The sequence below is a fragment of the Microchirus variegatus genome (assembly GCF_963457635.1).
Source record: "Microchirus variegatus genome assembly, chromosome: 7".
NCBI lineage: Eukaryota > Metazoa > Chordata > Actinopteri > Pleuronectiformes > Soleidae > Microchirus > Microchirus variegatus.
In genome coordinates this window covers 13,871,969-13,891,160 of record NC_139808.1, presented here as the reverse complement: position 1 = coordinate 13,891,160, position 19,192 = coordinate 13,871,969, and the positions used below count along the sequence as shown (strand labels likewise).

Genomic DNA, 19,192 nt, shown 5'->3' with positions numbered 1-19,192 from the left:
TCAACATTACGTCGTCACCGCTGCTGCCAGGTAAACAGTCAATTAATCAGAGCGTCTCTGAGAGTCATAATGTACGACGAGAGACTGATTGTTGAAGTGGAGGAACATAAAATCATTTATGACACCAGATCAACAGTTCTTCCACGTCGGAGAATGAAAAGAAGCTGTGTTGTTGTTGTTTACTTTATACACACAGTCTATCGCTGGATCTCGCGAACTCGCGTCCGTTCGATATTATCGCGCGATCTTCCGTGAATACCGCCGGCTCCCAAGGCTCCGCGCCGCTGCCGTAACGCGCCCGGTGGGGATTGACGCTGGGGAGAGGACGAAGCAGAACCGCGCCGATGCCGTTCCGCGGCCGTTCCGCGGCCGTTCCGCGTCCAGTGGAAATCCAGGGTAAGCGGAAGCAACCGCCAAGCTTCTCTTAGCCAATAGCAGCTCTCAATATAGCATGACACTTTCTGGAAGTGGTTTTCTGCTACTACTCAGAGGAATACTAAAAATACTACAAGATATGTATTTACGCATGTCAAAATGTGCAAACACTACCAGGCTGCCACTATCACATGTGCAAACCACTGATATGTGTGAGCTCATGTTTCTTATTTACATGTCCACAGACGTGCATACAAACATAATAGTGTTTTAGCTGCTTGTGGTGCTTTGGACTGAGGGTGATTAGGGCTAGGTCAATTTTGTTTTTCTCATAGCTTTGCAAGCTCTCCATAAAAACACCAGAATGTTCTCATAACATCACAACAATCCCCTCCAAATAGTCTGACGTTGAGTCTTGAAATGTGGTCTCACTGTGTGACATGCCACCACCAAACCCTTGTCCTATAAGTACTTTAGAAATGTCATCTCTCTAACAAAGATGTTAAATACATTTTTTTTAAATAACATGGATTTTGTTTATCCTTTACCACAACTTATTGGAAGTAAAACATTATGAAACTCTCCAGATGGTTTTTCACTCCAGAAAGTTTTCAGCCTGAAGTAGAAAGAACGTATTAGAATGCAGTGAGTGTTTTTCCATGTTCTTGTTGCCAAATGTCCTATTGTGACTGTGGTTTGACTGCTGGCTTTTCCATTATTCACCAAAGCAAACGATTTCTGAGTTGCTCGGCTTCCAAGAAGTAAACACAATGCAATGCACGATGCCTCTTCATATTTCCGAGTAACTAATTACAGTTTTGCAGATTTCACACTTGACATGCTTACTAAGCACTAGTTTATGACTAATCAGTGTCTAAATCTAACTTCATAATTCAATTTAAGTCATAATTTACTGGCAGGACAGCAAATACCCGCGTTTGTCTAGAACTCCTCATGCATTCCTCAGTTCAATATGTGTATGTCAAATTTAAAAGACTCCAACACATTTCCGGTACACTGTGGTGTGGTCATATTCACATGGAAAGCAGACATCATTTTTGGGAAGGGAATGGCAACAGAGTGCAGGGGAGGAGTGCTTCAACCTGACGCTTACTTTAATGCTGCATGACAGGTCCTGTCAGGCCTCGCTGTTGGCAGATATTCAGACAACATATTTATCCCCTCAGGAGACAGAGACTCCTGAAGTTACTCTATGGAAAAAACATTACTGTCTGGCTGGGACACCACCTGACAACTTTAAAAAAAAAAAACAGAAAACAGCCAGAGGTATAGTGGCTGTCTGTATTTCCCAGGTGTCAGTTTCCTTCAACTTCAACTCTTCCTTCAAGACTAGTGACAAATAATGTAAATTTTAGGTCCCCATAGTGTTTTTTTTGTTAGTTTTTTTTGAAAAGGAATAACAGGATTGAATAAAACCAAGTCTTCAACATGGTTCACCTTCTCATCCCTAAATACGATTAGAAGTCATTTCTATTTGCAACATTCATATTTTGTTGAGCTTCAAGAATTTACTTCTGCTGAGCATCCAAAAATATAATCACTGAAATGTAATTTTGCTGAGATTTGAATTTTATTCAGAGACAGGAAAGAAATTAACCCTGCTGTAAAAGCCATGCTGATGCTGCAGGATAGTGGATAGTTACCTTGTTTAAATGTCATTGTCTGGCAAAGGATCATCATTTAAAAGCATTAGCAATTGCACTTCTCTCACCCTTGAACATCAGACAATTTACAAATTTTTCCAGTGTCATTTTTAGTTTGGGCTCAGTCAGCATGACTTCCATGTTTGAAACCCCCCTCCCACTGGTCAGCTCCATATTAATCAAAATTTGGTGTAGAGACGGGTTGTCTACACACAATAGACTGGAGCAGGAGTGCTACTTTGGACGTGTGGAGAGGAAGTTTAGGCTGCAACTAGTCATATCTGAACAGGAAGTGTCAAAGAGGAACACTGCTATACTAGTGCACAGATTAAGCATTTTAGTAGCCACTCCTTTCACAACAAACATAGTAATTACAATGTCAAAGATAATTAACTTTGCTGTCTAAAGCACTTGTCTGTGTATACAGCATATTTGTATGCATGAGGCATAATAGGACATGTTTGTGTTGCTGAGAAAGACTCATATTGACAGTTTTTGCCCAGTGGGACTTACAATTAGTCTAATTACAAATGCTGCACTAACCTATAGGACTTAATATGCTTAGTACGTTACATTTAGAAATGCAGTTGCAGCTGGTACTGCCATAGCAACTATTTGGTGTGGCTGACAGCACAGTTTCAGCTATTTGTACTTGATGTAGATTGACTTTTAACATATGATGGAGAACTCTTCTTGAAACGCACTCAGTGGAGGTCATGAATGGGAATTATGTAGTAAATCATATTTTGTCTTCTAAGGTCTTAACTGAAACCAGGGGCTCTCAAAATGGGAAGTCTCTCCAGGGAAGCTTTAAACATTTACAGAGCAGTCTCAGTTAATGAATAAGAAAATAACTCAACTCATGATTTTAAAAGGAAGATATTGCATATTGGTTGAGCCAGTGGTAAAAACTAATAAAAGCCTAAGGACAGAACTTTTTAACTATCTAATGACAGAAGTTATGTGAAACAGCAATGTGTTGCTCAATTATTGATGGGCTATTCTTAAGTTCAATAAGAATTGTGGCTCCATAGGCATCCATAAACTGAGTGAAATTAAGCAAGTGAAGTGGATTGAGGGAGCGCTTTTATCTTGTTGTTTGAGGGGAGGCTGTTCTGTGTGTTCATTATTTTATAGCAGCAGAATGAGCCTATGCCTCACATTTAAGTTAGGCTATGATTCCTTATTTCACCTCTATAGCTGACACACTCACAAATAACTGCTTATTACAGATTAAGCAGAGATGTGTGTGTGTGTGTTTCATGGTAATTTGCACTGCTGGGAAAGTAACTTTCAGGCTTATCAGAGACGAAAAACATTCTAATTGAAGGATTTAGATATTTGAAATGTTATTTGACACATGACAAACTAAGTTATGCAAATGTTTTGTTGTTGTGGCATTGCTCTTGCTGAATATTTGGTGCTCTCTGCTCTGTCTCACACTAAACCATTTCCATATTTTGCTTAAATTGATCCAGGAAGAGGAAGTAGCACTGGGTGTCACACTGGTTATGTGATAGCATGTTTTTCACCAAATAAAAAAAGTCGGATGAGTGACTGAAAAAGCGAAGTGACGACTGCAGGAGATAATTATAGAAGAAAACGCAGCGTAGAGTTTCAGTTTTAGGATGGTTGCCAGTGGAAGCCTAAAATAATCCCCAATCATTGAGGGTAATCAAGTGTGTCACACCAGGCTGCCACTCCCTTCCCCAGACAAACACACACAGACACACACAGGCACACAGCCAACACAATGCCATCATACAAACTTTCCTCCATTTCAGCCTCACATCTCTCCTTGGCAGAGGTGAAAACACCAGCAGGAGGGCAGGGAGACCTGTGAATAAGAGAAAGACAGCCTTTATTGCAGATGCCAACATCAATAGCACCCAGAGGCTGCGTGTAGACAGAGGTGCTGCCTGTCCTTCAATAACCTCAGTGTGAGTTACACACACCACAGAAAGGGGGCCGGGACAGGAGCTGGCAGATGAGAGCCAGGCAGGGTGGTGCCTATATGAGCCTCACCAACCAGAAGTAGCTCAGTGTTCCACTGGAAATCCATCTGTGTAACAGAGGAGAAGAGCCCTGTTTTTTATTACCTGAGCGTTACCTTTACAGCTCCAGGTCTGTTTATACTTTGTCAAGACATACCTAGAGTCAGCTGTACTTTCTGTGAGTTTCTGCACAGTCACGGTAGGTTTATCTCTGTCATCCTCACTGTGATCTTTTATGTGGCTTCATTCATTTCTTTCATAATGTCTGGCATCCTTCATTTAGGCTGTTTATTGCTGGTACATGTGCAACCATGTTCTTATCTTTGATATTTGTGATATGACCTTGTCCTGGCGTTTTGGTTACTTTGTCCTGTGGAAGATAATAGACGGCATAATAGAAGATAATAGACTCTTCCTCAGTTTTCAGTCCTGTGCCTTGCAGGAGATAAGGTGCAGCTGCTTTTTCCTGAGCTGCTGATTCCTTTGCTCTGGATAAAGCATCGTTGGAAGCAGCAGGGGCAGCAGGCGTGTCTGTGGCCTGTCATGACCACTTAACTAGAATTGCAGAGTGGAAGAAAAGAAGAGGTGGGGTTATGCAGATAATTCAGTCTTCCTCTACCTCTCTCCATTTCTCCCTGTTCACCTCTGTCCTTGTTGATCTATCATTCATGTTGTTGGTAACGGTGAAGTTAGGTAGATTCCTTCAGTTTAAATCTTCATTTGCAGCCCATACATTCTGTTTTTTAAATTTTGGGTTGTGCCATTTTCTCTTGGACATGGAAGCAAAACAGAAAGTTGCAGCCAAAGTTAGCTCACGCTCACTCTCCCGTCATGAATGTCGAATTCGTTGTTCAGTAGTTTCACATATTATAAATTGTATAATCTCAACTCTAACCTCAAGATGGGGTAAATGTGCAGAGTGCAGTTGCAGCTGCAAGAAGAAAAAAAAAAAAAGCTGGAGCAGAAAGAGAGTTTCTGCAGACGTGTGTGGAACATTCAGGGGATTGAACACTTGGCTGCATTCATTTTCTCCACTCCACCTGGAATTAAACGCCATTTCATCCAAATAGTTTGACGCAGCTGGTGCCAGGAACAAACAACTTAATTCGCAGGGCTGACGACAGACCACCATTCAACATTCAAAGACTCCACTGATGTATGGAGTCAGATTCTAAGTTTTTTTGTGTAGTTGTCGCTGTCGGTTGCAGCTGCAAAACCTTTTCGGATTGTATCGAAAGAAATACAAAGACATTAAACCTCAAACCACGATTGCACCTCAGCTTCTCACTGACTGTGTCTGCAAGAACTTATAACCACACAAGGCCTCTTTGATATTTTCCCCTCAAACTCGAAAACAATTTTCCTTTTGAGTGTTCTCTCCTTTAATGTGGGTCATATGGGCAAAACCTAATGACACGAAATGACCAGAATGAGCCAGCTGTAAAGACTTAACTTTCCCTTTTTTTTTTCTATACTTCAGAGTTGTTGTTGGAATTGTAATGTTTTATCAGGAGGGAGATTTTTCGGGGATGAACTTATTCCCACTGTTTGTTATAATCCCATATATATAATCACATGTGACATTACATTTCAAATTGAGAATTGTAGTTATAGTTATGATTAGGTCAATTTTAATAAGTTGTCCATGCCGTGGAATATGCAACTTAGTCTTCAGAATCACATGTTAGACTTGTACATCTCTGTGAACCACATGCATATGTGTGAGCTCATGTTTTCCTGTGAGTGTGGTTAGGTTTAGGCACAAAAACACATGGTGTCAGCATCCTCTCCATAAAAAATAAAATAAAAACAAACCTTCGCACAGTTAAAACTCATTAGAATGATGCTGGCATGACGTCCATGACACAATTCAGCAAAATATTAAATTCAAACACTTTTTCACCGTACAAATGTGACATCGTGCAGAAAGGTAATATAGCAACATTTTACTGGGATGCTGTGACCATGCGACTTAAATCTGTAACTTGCTGAGCTGTCATGTCAAATATGAGAAAATTACTTTGCTATGTCCACTGTGGCTGGCACAAAAATGTGATTACATCCTTGATACTATCAACTGCTTTTGCTAAAATAATGCAGAAAATATGACAAGATGAGGAAGTGTGACCAGGCCTCAAACTGCAGCCATCACCTGTTCAGCCTACCTCATCTTTTCAGTTCCTGGTTTTTTTTTTTTCCCCTCCTCCCTCACACCATCCCAGTGTCCAGCCCTTTTAAGACACAGTCTGAGCACACCCCTGTTGAGCTGTTCTTCCAGGAAAGGGAAAATGTTTATGAATACTAATGAAGCGGCATCTTGTCCAGCAGGGCCTCATGTCTGCGTCACTGTGATGCTCTCGTCTGTTTTCCCTACAAACTCAACATGTCGGGATCTGCTGCGACTCCTCCTGTACGAGGGAAAGACTTGTTTAGGCTCAGCGATGAGAATGTGTGTTATCTCGTATTGCATGGTGTGCTACAAATCTGATTTGCTCGGGAATTTTCTATGAACAACATCTTGGTCAGTTGAACTTCCTGTTGCATCTGTCTCTCTCTTTCGCTCTCTCACACACACACACACACGCACTCACCTGACTTCCTGTCTTTTATCACCACATAGCATCATTCTGAGTTCATTCTGACGCGATGCTATGTGGATGCTTTGTCTGCGAAGAATTCATTCGTGGCAATAACAAACGCTGGTGAGATAGGAACTGGTGATACAAACTTAACGCCTTCAGTGAAACAAAAACATGAAGTAAAACGGTAGATTTGTGAGTCAGGCAGAGGTATACCTACTGTTACTGGCTGAGATTGAATCTGACCAAATTAGTTTAATTATAACAGATTTGAAACAAGCATGGGATGTCACAGAGGGGATATATATATATATATATATTATTATCAGGTTTCCATGCAGTAGTTAATTGTATTGGTAATTGGTAAATGTGAGAGTGAATGGTTCTTTGTCTCTGTGATGGAGAGGCGACTTGTTCGGGGTGTAGCCCTATGTCAGCTGGGATTGGCTCCAGCTCACTTTGACCCTCGTGTGGAGGTAGACAATGGATGAATGAAAGTTTGATTCCTGGATGGCCAGTGTAATTATTGTATTTGTTTGCATCATTGTGTAATCAGGGATTATTATGTAGAATAAGCAGGTACACTTACTTTCAATTGCACCTTGTGTTTTTTTTCGATAATTGGACTTAATTTGATTATCGGTGTAGACTTTAGTAAGTATATTCACATCATACCTGTTTAAAAAATAATGTCCAAACGTACAATCAAATAAGACCCAGGTTGTAATAAACTGTAACCATTCTACTACAGCCTCTGTGAGAGACTGCTTAGTATTTACGACTCACGCTGTGGGTTAATAGTGTTGGTTCAGCACGAGAGCTCATTGGTGGCTCAGAAACAGGATGGAGCTTGAGTTACTGTACGAGGATTAGTGGAGATAAATACTAAATACTGCGCCCTGGACAGAGGAGCCACCACTGCTGAGCATGAACATTGCACAGATTCAATGCCATATGCTCATCAACAAAACATCCACTGCATTTTATCTGTCTGCTCCTGATTGTGCAGTGCGCTGGTCTTGTATAATGCATATTTATGGATTTAAGGGACATAGTATATGTGCCATGTCACTTATATTTCATGGAAAATGGTATTAAGATAAAGTATTTTATGTCATTTGGTCATACCTTTGAAATTGTGTGATGGTATTAAGATTAAGGTGTTTTTACTTTACTGCAGTATGTCAACAAATATAATATGTGAATCTTATTCTTGTTTCCTATATATTTGAATTGTATATTCAGAGGATATTCCACACCACAGAGTTCTGTGGCTGACGTCAGTGGACAATATGTCTTGTTGTTAACAGTAAAAACAGGTATAAGCAGAAATGTTAAGGTTTATTACACATCTTGGTTGAATCCTAATTTTTCACGGCTCTCATTATGGCATTTTATGGTTTGTTATGTGTGTATATATGTATTTTTCTCACCATATACTGTATATTTGGAGATAATTAAATGTGAGGTTAATGCTGGACATTTTCCTTGTTTCAAAAAGAACACAGAAGAATCAAGGGTGTTTTAAAGGCACTGAGAGCAGGGAAATTACCTTCCAGATTATTTCATTGAGGGAATACAATTACCTCTTCATTAAAGGAAACTGCATTTTATTTTAAGTTTTTTTTTTTTTTAGTAGCCATGGAATAAGCAGTGATTAATGTGTTACTGTATAGAGTTTTTTTTATTTTTTTTTAAATTACCAACTTACGACTGAACTCAATTGGGTTTTACAACATAAACTATTTTGTGTCAGATTTTTCAGAGCTCCCTGTTTCTCTCTGCATGGTGAATCTCGTCAAGCTCTTTGTGTTCCTAATGAGCACTGCTGTTGTTTTCGTTCACAGACTGGCCATATAGCTTCTGGGGAGGCGGATGTGCAGACACATTTTGTCTCCAGCTGGTGCAACGCACACAACCTGGTCAATTTACTGACCAAGCAGACCAGAAAATGTATTGTCTCTCTGTGACACTATTTTTGTCCATGCTGAGCGCGAAACCAACGTCATGCTATCGGGAGTGTTTGTGATGGCGGAGGGGGGGAGAGAGTGGCACGTCATCAACCTAAATGCTGAGGGAGAAGCAGACAGTTGGACGCTGGAGATAGAAGGCAACGGGAGTAAGAATGGCTTTAATGGTGGTTGTGTGACACGCTCTGTGTGACCAGTTGTGGAGCTGGAGCTGAGGCAGGGATTAAAAGAAGGATCAGGGACCCTGTTGTTTCCACTTTGGAGTCGAGGTTGAATGTGACGGGTGTGTCTGCGAGACAAGACCTTTTAAGAGCTGCCCGCTGCAAAAAAGCTAAGAAACTGTCACTACCATTTTTAACCCTGTTACTTACTCTTACTCTTACTCTTACTTACTTGCTTTAAGCACATAGTCTCAGAATGTATATCTCAGTTACCTTAGTTATTCCTGTCGTGTCCACAGCCTGGTCTGGTTTCCTCAGGTGTTTTCATTCTACGCACGCACGTTAAAGGTCACGAGGGCAACCTGATGCAAAGTGGAGTGTTAGAAGACCAGCAGCACAGTCAGCAGTGGTGGAATAATGAGACGTGCTATTTTAGAATCACAATAGACGGGCTTTACGCCAAACACTGGGCGGAATGAAGATGATGTTTATAATCTCTGGACCATCAACATACAACCTGAGGGGGTACTCCTGCACTTTCTTTGACTTGGTAGTTGTGAAAAAGCAAGGTGCAGTAACAGGTTTCTTTGTTGTTTGTTTTGCTTTGTTGTACAATAATCCCATATTCCCAGCATAATGTAAATTAAGTCATATGAGAGAGAACTAGACTTATTCCCCTCCTCTAGACTTTGTAAAACTTTATTACCTATGAAATCTGTCCAGTGATGTGAGACTTTGACCAATTCTGCCTATATGCTGCAAAGAATTTGATTCTCATTCATCCAGGTTATCGTTATCCAAAACGCATTGACTTGGTAGCAACTGGACATTAAGTTTCTCTTGAGGATGTTTCACCTCTCATCCAAGAGGCTTCCTGAATCAGCACATTGATGTCTAGTCTAGTTGCTACCGACTCAATGTACACTTGTGTAATACTACCGCAACTTATTGCATTCTGGCACTTTGAGTCCCTGACTGTCATTAAGTTACACATCATGTTTTCCACTCACCAAACCTACAGCTTACATACTTACTCTATTACATGTCAGTGATCCGTCAATGTTATTCTGAAGCTGTTATTTTATGGTGTAAAATAACTGCACAGTGTTGTTTTAACACTGACATTAATGGTGTGAGAGGAATGATGTACAGAAACTCTCATCCCTGTCCGTTTTTTTCGTTTGTTTGCCTGTCATTGCCGCTGCCATGTCGGTGATACGAGCGCGAGGCTCTGCCCCATTGCATCTCCAATTTTATCACCGTCCAGTGCGTGTACCACATATTCACTTTCATCGCATCATTCAAGTCCCGTCTGCACCGTATAGCTCCACACTGTCAGGACAAACATAAGAAGGACAAAAAAAAAAGGTTGGGCTCAATAGCAGCTGCCTCTCTGCTTTCAAACAGATGCACTTTAAGTGGGCGTTAACTGCTGCATCTTTGCATTAAGCTTCACAGTCAGGACCGAGGCTAATGGGAAGAACTGTCTTAGATAGTATTCAGGGCTTGATTCAATATTTGAATTAGTGTCAACTTGGATGTAAACTCATACTTAACAGGCCACACATGATCCAGACTTTGCAGCATTTCAGGTTTTCTAGCTTTGGGTCATGGATGCAGAAATTACTTCTTGTTTTTTTAAGTCCTGTAATGACCCATGAGAGACACATTATGCACCATCTCCCTATTCCCTGTTACTTATTATATCCTGACATTAGGATAATGCCCACAGCCTTTCTTTTTATTATTTCGTGAGGCATGTATTGACCTGGTTACAGTACTGAATCAGACCTTGCGGTCATGACAAATCTCTACCCAAACTAAAAAAAAAACATTCTGTTATCATACAGCTTTGGCTGCCGATAAGATCTTTGGTTCACTTGATACACGCCCATTGTTTGGATAATGATGTCATTCTGCGGAAATAGATAGGCCCCTCATCGCTTCACTTTTGGGGCCGAGACAGGGGAATAGGAGTGGAAGGGAAATCACCCGCAACATCATAGCGCAGATTATGGGAGGAGATGTGAGTCAAACATTCCCTATTAACTTGAATTGTTTGTTCAAACGAGAGCTCAGTGGGCAAACTGGGCAGACGGCTGTTGCTTGTTCTCATCGTTTAAAGCCTTGATCAGCAGTCGTGATGGGAGGACGTTATCAAACACTGGGCATGTCCTCTAAATGAAGCTGAGGGTTTACACGCAACGGCAGTTGTACCCGGCGTGAGGCTCACATTACTGTGGCCATAACTCCTCAGTCACAGCAGCTAAAATGGTATATCCAGGGGTTTCCCCGGGGCTTTTATCCCTGTCTGATGCTAATAATAAAGCCACTAGAGATTGCTCTCTTGCTCTCTCCCTCTCTCTCCCTCCCACTTTTGCATCTTATGTGTTGTCCCTTCCTGTTTGAGACCCTCTTGATCTGTGGAAGTTCTCCCGCTGCCATAAGACCCAGTTTCCTATGGAGGAATCCCCTCCCTCTTCCTGAGGACGCCCCTCCTTGTGAGAACGAAAGAAGGCCAGAGCTGAAGAGGTGTCCAAGCAGTGCGGTCGGAGCCGAGACGCTATGTTTAACAAGCGGATGGAGTAACGGAGATGAGGGTGGTGGTGGGTTTGATGTAGGGCCTCAGAGGGCAACATGTGGTGTCTGCAGTGTGCTTCTGACAGGACTCAGTCCTTACTGGAGCTGGACTCAGATGGCTGGTAAGCTCAACTTTGAGGGGGGTTCCATGCTGGCGTGGTGTGCTGTAGTTTTAATAAGTTGCTTGACATGCGCTTAGTGATTTGGGTTCAGGATTAGTGGCATTATGCAGGTTGTACATTTCACTAATGTTGGCTCCTTTATTCAGGCGCTGCTGTCAGACTCAAATCATTTCCAACAAAATTGCTGTTACTCGATAAGTTGCCAGAAATGCGGTGGATTATGTGACAGGGTACAGAGCTGCTGATAAGAATCACAAGAAACACACTTACATGCAAATTAGAGATTTGAGATGAGAGCAATCCATTGTGGTATCAGGCGCTGATTCTGATTTTACTGCCATATTGAATGTTGGACTATTACGCATACTGCAATACATGTTTTGGAAATGTTCCCTGGTGATGGCGGCAATCTCTGCGCCCATATCATTAAAAAAGCTCTTGAGGCAAAACTGACATTTAATGGCAAACTGGAGCATCCAATTCAACTCAGTTCTTTGTCATTATACAGAGCCAAAGCAGTACAAATAAATTGCACAACAACATTGCAACATTCATAAGACATTAAAAAGCTAAAAAGAGAAAAAAAAAAAAATACATTACAATATCAGAATTTCAAAAGGCAGATATTATAATTAAGTGGCTATGAACAGGAACGTAGTGGCGATCATATCTATTTCAGTTTCAGTTATTATGTCATTCCATGACATGATAAAATGTCAGTGCATGAAAGATGAAGTGCTTTAAAGCACATGGGCATATATATATATATTATGTGGCAATGGAACTCAGTGGTAGAGCGAGTCGTCTTTCAACTCGAATGGTGTGGGTTAGATTCCCAGTTTGACAAATTCCCCAATGGGTGAATGGCAAAAACTGTAGTGTAAAGCAGCTTTGAGTGGTCATTAAGACTAGAAAAGCGCGATATAGCATTTACCATTTAAACTTGTATTGTAGTTTTAGTTTTCCCCAGGAGTTTAAAGGCATGAATATGGAAACAAGAACACTAAACAAGACAACTCCGTAATAGTGTTTAGATCATGTGTTGCATCGCTACATTCCCACACTGCATACAGGAAGTGATCCATTTTATGTAAAGACAGACAGAGTTAAACAACAACGTTGCACTAAGTAAGGCGACATGACTCAAACCCAGGTGGAGTATGACTGAAAATACAAAGCAGTGCCCACAAAAAAGTTTCAGAAGTGAATTCTACTGCAAAAAAAATCCTCAGTTTGACAGTATAAATGCTCCAGTCCCTGCTGCTGGTGTATACACACAAACACTCCCTTAGGTCTGATTGTAGACTGAAATATTACATTGTTTCTGTTCACAAAGAAAAACAGAGGCAGAATATTCATATCAACAACAACTGAAATCACCCAAAAAAAAGAATTATGTCACATCCACATTATATCACATAACCTTACACCAAATGAGTGCAAAACAAGCTGGTTGCTTGAGTGTGCGTATCTCTATTTATTACCTCCTTTGGACCTGTACTGGCATAAACTCAGAGCTGTGTACGTTGATGTAATTAATTCATCACAGTGGAGTGTCACACTGTGAAGATGCTCATCTTGAAGAGCCACTCAGCGGCACGGCGAGGGTGTCACGAGAGGAGGTGTTGACAACTGAGCTGTCCTCACATCACCTGGCCCTCGCACGGGAGCCGTCACTTCACCATCCACGACCAACCAGCAATTTATGCACCGTCATGGGACACTGCAGTACTTTGTTGGCTTTTGAGTTGACACTTTAAAATAAGGGAAAGTAATGTGAGCACCCTTTTATGTGAGTGTAATCTTTGCTTAATTTGCTGATAACGGTGTTGAGATATATAGAAAGGGGGCAAAATTTTAAAGGGCTCGATCTTACAGGTCAAAGTCAATTTGCAACTTGGGAAGTATTCAGATTGCTAAAATATATTTTATGTCTCCTGTGGCTCTCTAGGCGTAATTGAAGAATGAGGTTAGTTTTGACCCTTCTCATTCTGGATATGTCTGCTGACACTTGGTTTTCATTCAACGTTTTATTGGATGAAATTGTTTGTTTTGTTCAAAAATAGCCTGTGTGCATGCCATTCAAAACTTGCCAAATAGTCCCCCAAAATATGTCATTTTGGAATAATAGGATTATTATTCCAGTGACTATTAATGCCACCAGAATGTAATTCTGGCAAACAGGTACAATCTACTCTAATGCTCCAAGTAGCTTTTTTTTTTTTTTTTTTTTTAATCATTCCTGAAATCCGGCAGTGAAACCACACAAGAAACCAACGTGTACCTAGATCTGTAACTGAGAAAAAAGGACACTGATGGAAGCCCGAGCTCTACAAAAGCCTCTCGTGCCAATGAATAGGAAGGTGTGTAAAGGAAAACTTCTCTCTCTGTGGTGATGGGGCTTATCTTGCTCATCTCACCTCATATGATAAAGGTGGCTATACATTCAAAGTGAATAGTTAATGGGGAGAGGAGAGTGATTATGGTGGACAATGTAGTAAGAGGAGCAACACATGAACACACAATACCATACGCAATATATTGGCAAGATAGATCTGACTTTGCCAAAAAACAGCACTATTTGATTAACATGCATGCCCTAACTGAAAGGGGCTGCACCCTATGTGGCCCAGCCATCACATAAAATACTTGCTTTTATTGTTTGGTGAGCTCCAGGATTAGGTTTTATAGGTATAGCTATTATGAAAAGGTGCCAAGGTTGAAGTAAGGTGACATATAGTAAAGAGCAACAAAGCTCAGATAAGAAGTAAGGTGGTGCTGGACATTCGAGTCAACAACCACAGAACTTTGTAACAGGAGGCTGGTGTTCATACCTTGTATTAAATGCCACTTTTGTTGATACACTACACTACTATTGCATCAATTATCCAAGCATGAAAACGTCACCACCAGAGATGAGATGCTACTATGTGTTTTTTTCTGCTGATATGTCTTCATGTAAAAGACAACTCTATGACGTCTGTTACTATGATGCCATGTCATGGCACCAGTGGAGAGTAATGCTGTTCCCAATGTGAGGATGACTGTGAGCTGTTTCAGAATAAGATTTTCTCTCTCTTGACATGATTCTCTTATTCATCCTCCTCATGTACTCTTATCCATTTTGCCTCTTGATTTAAAAAAAATAGATTTTTGGGAGGTGAATGATATTAATTTTAATGAGGCTGTATGCATACTTGGCACAGGCCCTTATTTAGACCACGGGTCAAACCAAAGTCATCTCTCTCTATATATCTTTTCTCTCTTGCTCTTTTGCCCCGTGCATTATAAGAGAATCGGATCGGTAACACTTAAGTTTCTGTGGTGAATCAATGAAGAAAAAGGTTGGGTTCATACATATTAAAAGTGTGTGCTTTTGTGTTTATAGTTTGAATTTTTAAAGGCATGGCATGCCCTTCTAAGGTGTAACTAAGTGCAGTACTTCATGTTCAGCATCACTAATGCAATACAACCAGCTAAGTGAAGACATAAACATACCTGGAGTGCTACAATAGCACTCTCTAGATGCATATGTCTTGTTTTGAAATTCATGCTCAGCCACTCTAAACAAATGGATATTTCCAATTAGACATTCCCACCCTGTGGTCTAATTAGAGGACTCTATATGTCTGATTAGATTTGGAGAGGAGGACATACACATTTATCTCATGACATCTTTTAAAAATAGCGGTCACAGAAAAGTAAGATTTTGCGGTATGCCTCCTCGATCGCTTTGTTGACATTGTGGTCCTGGTCAGCAGCTTGGGAATTCGCTTGGTCCCCTTTTACTAAAAAGATCAATATCAATCTGATTTGTTCCGAGCCGGAGTCAGGAAGGGATTCGTTTAGCATCAACAAGCTGTTGCTGTTGCCAAGAAAGTTCCCGCACGTTCATATTTGATTCTGTGAGCAAATGAAACGCATGAATCCCCTGAGCCTTAGAATCCCAGCTTAGAAATCAATGGTCTGGATAATACACATCAAAATATATCCTCAATTTAAGTTGCAGTAAGCAGGATTGCTGGAGAAATAGTTGATTGTTGAGTCCCATCCGGGTCGTTAAAGACAAATACACCGCTCTGTACTGTAGGAATATACAGGTGCTGCAATGGAAGGCAATCTCTCCAATTCTGACTCTCCACTGTTACTGTCTGACTCTTGTTTTTATGTTGTTTTGTAACACTGGCAACTGTGGCCAATGCTGGAATATCGACTTTACCTATGAGGGAATGTGTACTTAGTAAAACAGCCAATAAGAACAACCTCTTTGTCTGAACTTATCTGTGATTCGTCTTGGTATTGCGGTATAAAAACTGACACAGTCTAACGAGGGATGAGGTGCTAGTAGATTGACAAGATGACAAAACACTCAAAAAGAAGTTTAAATGCGGTTTGTGTCACATTTATTATTGCAACCATTTAAAGCTCCCAGAGTGGTCCTATCGCACATAATGTGAGTTATGGAGGTCTACTTACATACATTAACTTATTTGCTGAGTTGCTGCAAACCAGCTGATCAAAATCTCTCCTCACTGAAGCTCTCGTCAGCCACGCTATTTCAGACCGAAATCTCACCCCCAGAAGACGTACTGTGTTGTGATTGGCCAGCCAACGACAGCTTTCCCAACTGTCAGTTACCTGGAAGTGACATAATTAGCACATCAGCTCTCAGAAGCGCAGCTCCCCCTCTGGAACGGTGGATGCACTGCTACTCATTGTCAAAACCTTTTTTTAACAATGTTTAAAAATGGCTTTGTCGGGACTCCCCACGGCAGTCCCTTTTATGCCTTTGACCTGGAGTCGGAACCAGAGTCAAGAGATACAGACACAACAAAAAAACAGCGTTAATTGGAACTTCTTGTTTATGGGAGCTTTAAAGCAGATGGTATAGCTGTCAACATTCCTCTCATACAACTAAAAATATAAAATGCCATTTTCTGGACGTCAAACCTTAACATTAACCTTTGGAAGGTTTTATTTCAGTCTTTTATTATCTAATGTTGACACATTCTCCCGCTGAGCTCTAGGTATTTGACAAGGATGTAGCAATTGATGTGCTTGAATGGATGACCTTGCTCCGAGTCTTACTGCCTCATCCATTAGCCCATGACAAACAGAATGAAATGATATTGATTGTACTTTGCTTTGAAAATAAAAGGTTTTTGAAGGTAGAAATGTTGACACTCAACTACAGAAAATGAAGTTCAGGAAATCAGGTCTCATTTGTAAAGACGGTATCTGTAAATACGAGAAAGAACGACTGATCGACTGAGCTGTTGTTACAAGGTCAGGTGCCTTGATGCCAGGAAAAAGAACGCTTTGTCATCTGCTTTTTGAGCATTGTAAAGTTTGTCTGTATGGTTTATGTTTATAACTGTTGGCTTTTTTTTGTCGTTTATTTTGATATTTGGGCATTTGTGACACAACATTAAAAGGCAAACTTATTTTTAAATAAATATATTAGCGGTACTATAGAGCCTGACCTTGATGGTGCAATTGTTGGCAATGCTGCAAATCAAGGAGCAGGACTGCTTAGTTGCAGTATCGGATTTTTTTTTTTATCAGTCCATGTAATGAAATACACTTCACTGCTTTCACACAACAGCAATACAGCAGACCATTTGCAGCCTGCTCTCTCAGAAAGCCATTGCTTTTTTTGTTTTTGTTTTATTGTTTTTGCAAACTTTTGGAAACATTACATTTGTGAATTATGTACAGGAAAACATTTAACATCTGGCAAATTGATTCATATGTGTCACATCAACATTTCTAAATAGAGAAGCAAAAGGCAATAAAAGTGTAAAATTCAATACACACATTCAATATATGAACACATACATAGTGCCAGTAAGTGTACTGTGTAGATGATAACGATCCAATGAGTAAAAACCATGACCTTTTCTTAACCCGAACCATGTGATTTTGATTCCTGAACCTGACCACAGGAAACATTATCACAACCCTCATTTCTTCATTTAAGCCAAAAATGCCACAACCAGCCATTTATAGACATATACTGTAAATAATTTATGGAAATTTGGTTCAGAAAATGCTCTCTTCAGTTTAGTTGTTAGGAAACAGGTTGACCTGTATGAAAACACTTGTATAATGTCTTCTGTGATTGGGGTTTGGGAGTGTCCTTTTATGCTTAAGTTATTAAGTAATTTTGGCTCAGGCTTTTGTTTGTCTATAAGAATAAACAAGCGATTAGCACCTTGGTGTCTGCTGTTTCACCTGTCTCAATCTCACCTGACTTCTCCATCATCATACATCATAGAGCGCTAACTATAATAATTGATAGCAGTGATTGTGCCATTATCTCTTTCTCCTCATCTGCAGACGTGCATGTGTGTGTGAGTGTGTGAGTAGACCTAATCTACACCTTTATACATAATTAACAGTTAATCCCTTTGTGTATATCTCGAGAGGACGGTGTATATTGACTTTGAATTATGTTACACACTATTCAGAACCCTTCCTTTTTCTCATGTCAGCAGTTCCTCTTTGCTGAGCTGGCTTCCTCATTTACGTTTGAAATCTCTGTGTATTATAAATTTGATCCTTCTTGTTTTTAACATTTGTACCGAGAAATGGACTTAACAACTTGAGACTTCTGTGACTGGAGAGGACATAATGTTATTTCACACTTTGATAAAGCAGGCAGACCAGGTTTCTGCCTTTTTTTTCCCCCATTGAAAATGACTAATAGTTTCCTCAGAATTATAGTTTCTGACAAACCTTCACATAAACCACAGACCAGTGCACTTTAGCCCCGCAGCTAATCACAGTAGTCGTCTAAGAAGTGTGCAGGAAGTGATCAGATCTGCCGTTGACATTTAAGTGCTGCTGTCTCGGGTGGTGCGGCTGTTCACTGCTCAACACCGCCTGCCGTGGTTCATCCAATTATCTTCTCAGGCTGGTGCTCCTGTGACTTCAAAAAGATCCTTGTTTATCTTAATATTCAAGGAGCTGCTTCACGCTTCAGTCACTCCTGATATTGTTTTGCTTTGTGTTTAGAGAAAGTATGAGATGGTGGTGGAGGTGCAGTGATATCAGTGTTAGTTGATCTTTAGCTATTCATAATTCATCCACACTCATTTAATCCCTTCTCGTCCACATACATTGCTTGCTGCTTAGGAGGATTTGAGGTTATTCCTGATTGTAAAAGGAACGTGGGAAAAACAAATGGCAGTGCTTGGATGTGTAAAGACAAATCGCAGTGCTCAGATTGCAGCTATAAATGCTCTCATCCACATTTATACCCGGCCAGCAGTATCAAAGTTCACTCTCTCTATCTGTCACGTGTCTCTTGCTGAAACACAAAGCAGTTGGTGATGTCAGGAAAGTGACTCAGCAGCAGAATAATCCATCGTGCTTTGTCTCTCTCCATGTGCTGCAGTGTGGAAGGTGATGCTCCAGGAAGCGAGGTGGGAGCCTCTGTGGACCACAGCGGTGGCTATAGTTGCGTCCCAGTAACCCGCAGCAGCGGGCTCGGCTCTGACCACCTGGACAGCCAGCTTTATGGGCAAATCTTGCTCCCTGGCCACCTGCGACCTCGCCGACCCAAGCTCCAGCACTCGCAGTCCATCCTCCGCAAGCAGGCAGAGGAGGAGGCCATCAAACGCTCTCGTTCGCTGTCGGAGAGCTATGAGCTCTCATCAGATCTACAGGACAAGCAGGTGAGAGGGGTGGGACACACAAAATACACCGTTTTCTTTACTACAAAGTAACATGAACCATTGGGGCA

The 19,192-nt window shown here is 40.9% G+C and overlaps 1 protein-coding gene across 1 annotated transcript in view; it reads left to right on the top strand.

Moving 5' to 3' along the window:
- The window catches only part of iqsec1b (IQ motif and Sec7 domain ArfGEF 1b), a gene marked incomplete at both ends in the record, with an annotated part of 184,485 nt that overhangs the window by 150,469 nt on the left and 14,824 nt on the right, over positions 1-19,192 (top strand). The window contains one exon of the mRNA XM_083892436.1: positions 18,845-19,124. Coding sequence (XP_083748562.1) covers positions 18,845-19,124 — 280 coding nt within the window. The remainder of the gene's footprint in view (positions 1-18,844; positions 19,125-19,192) is intronic.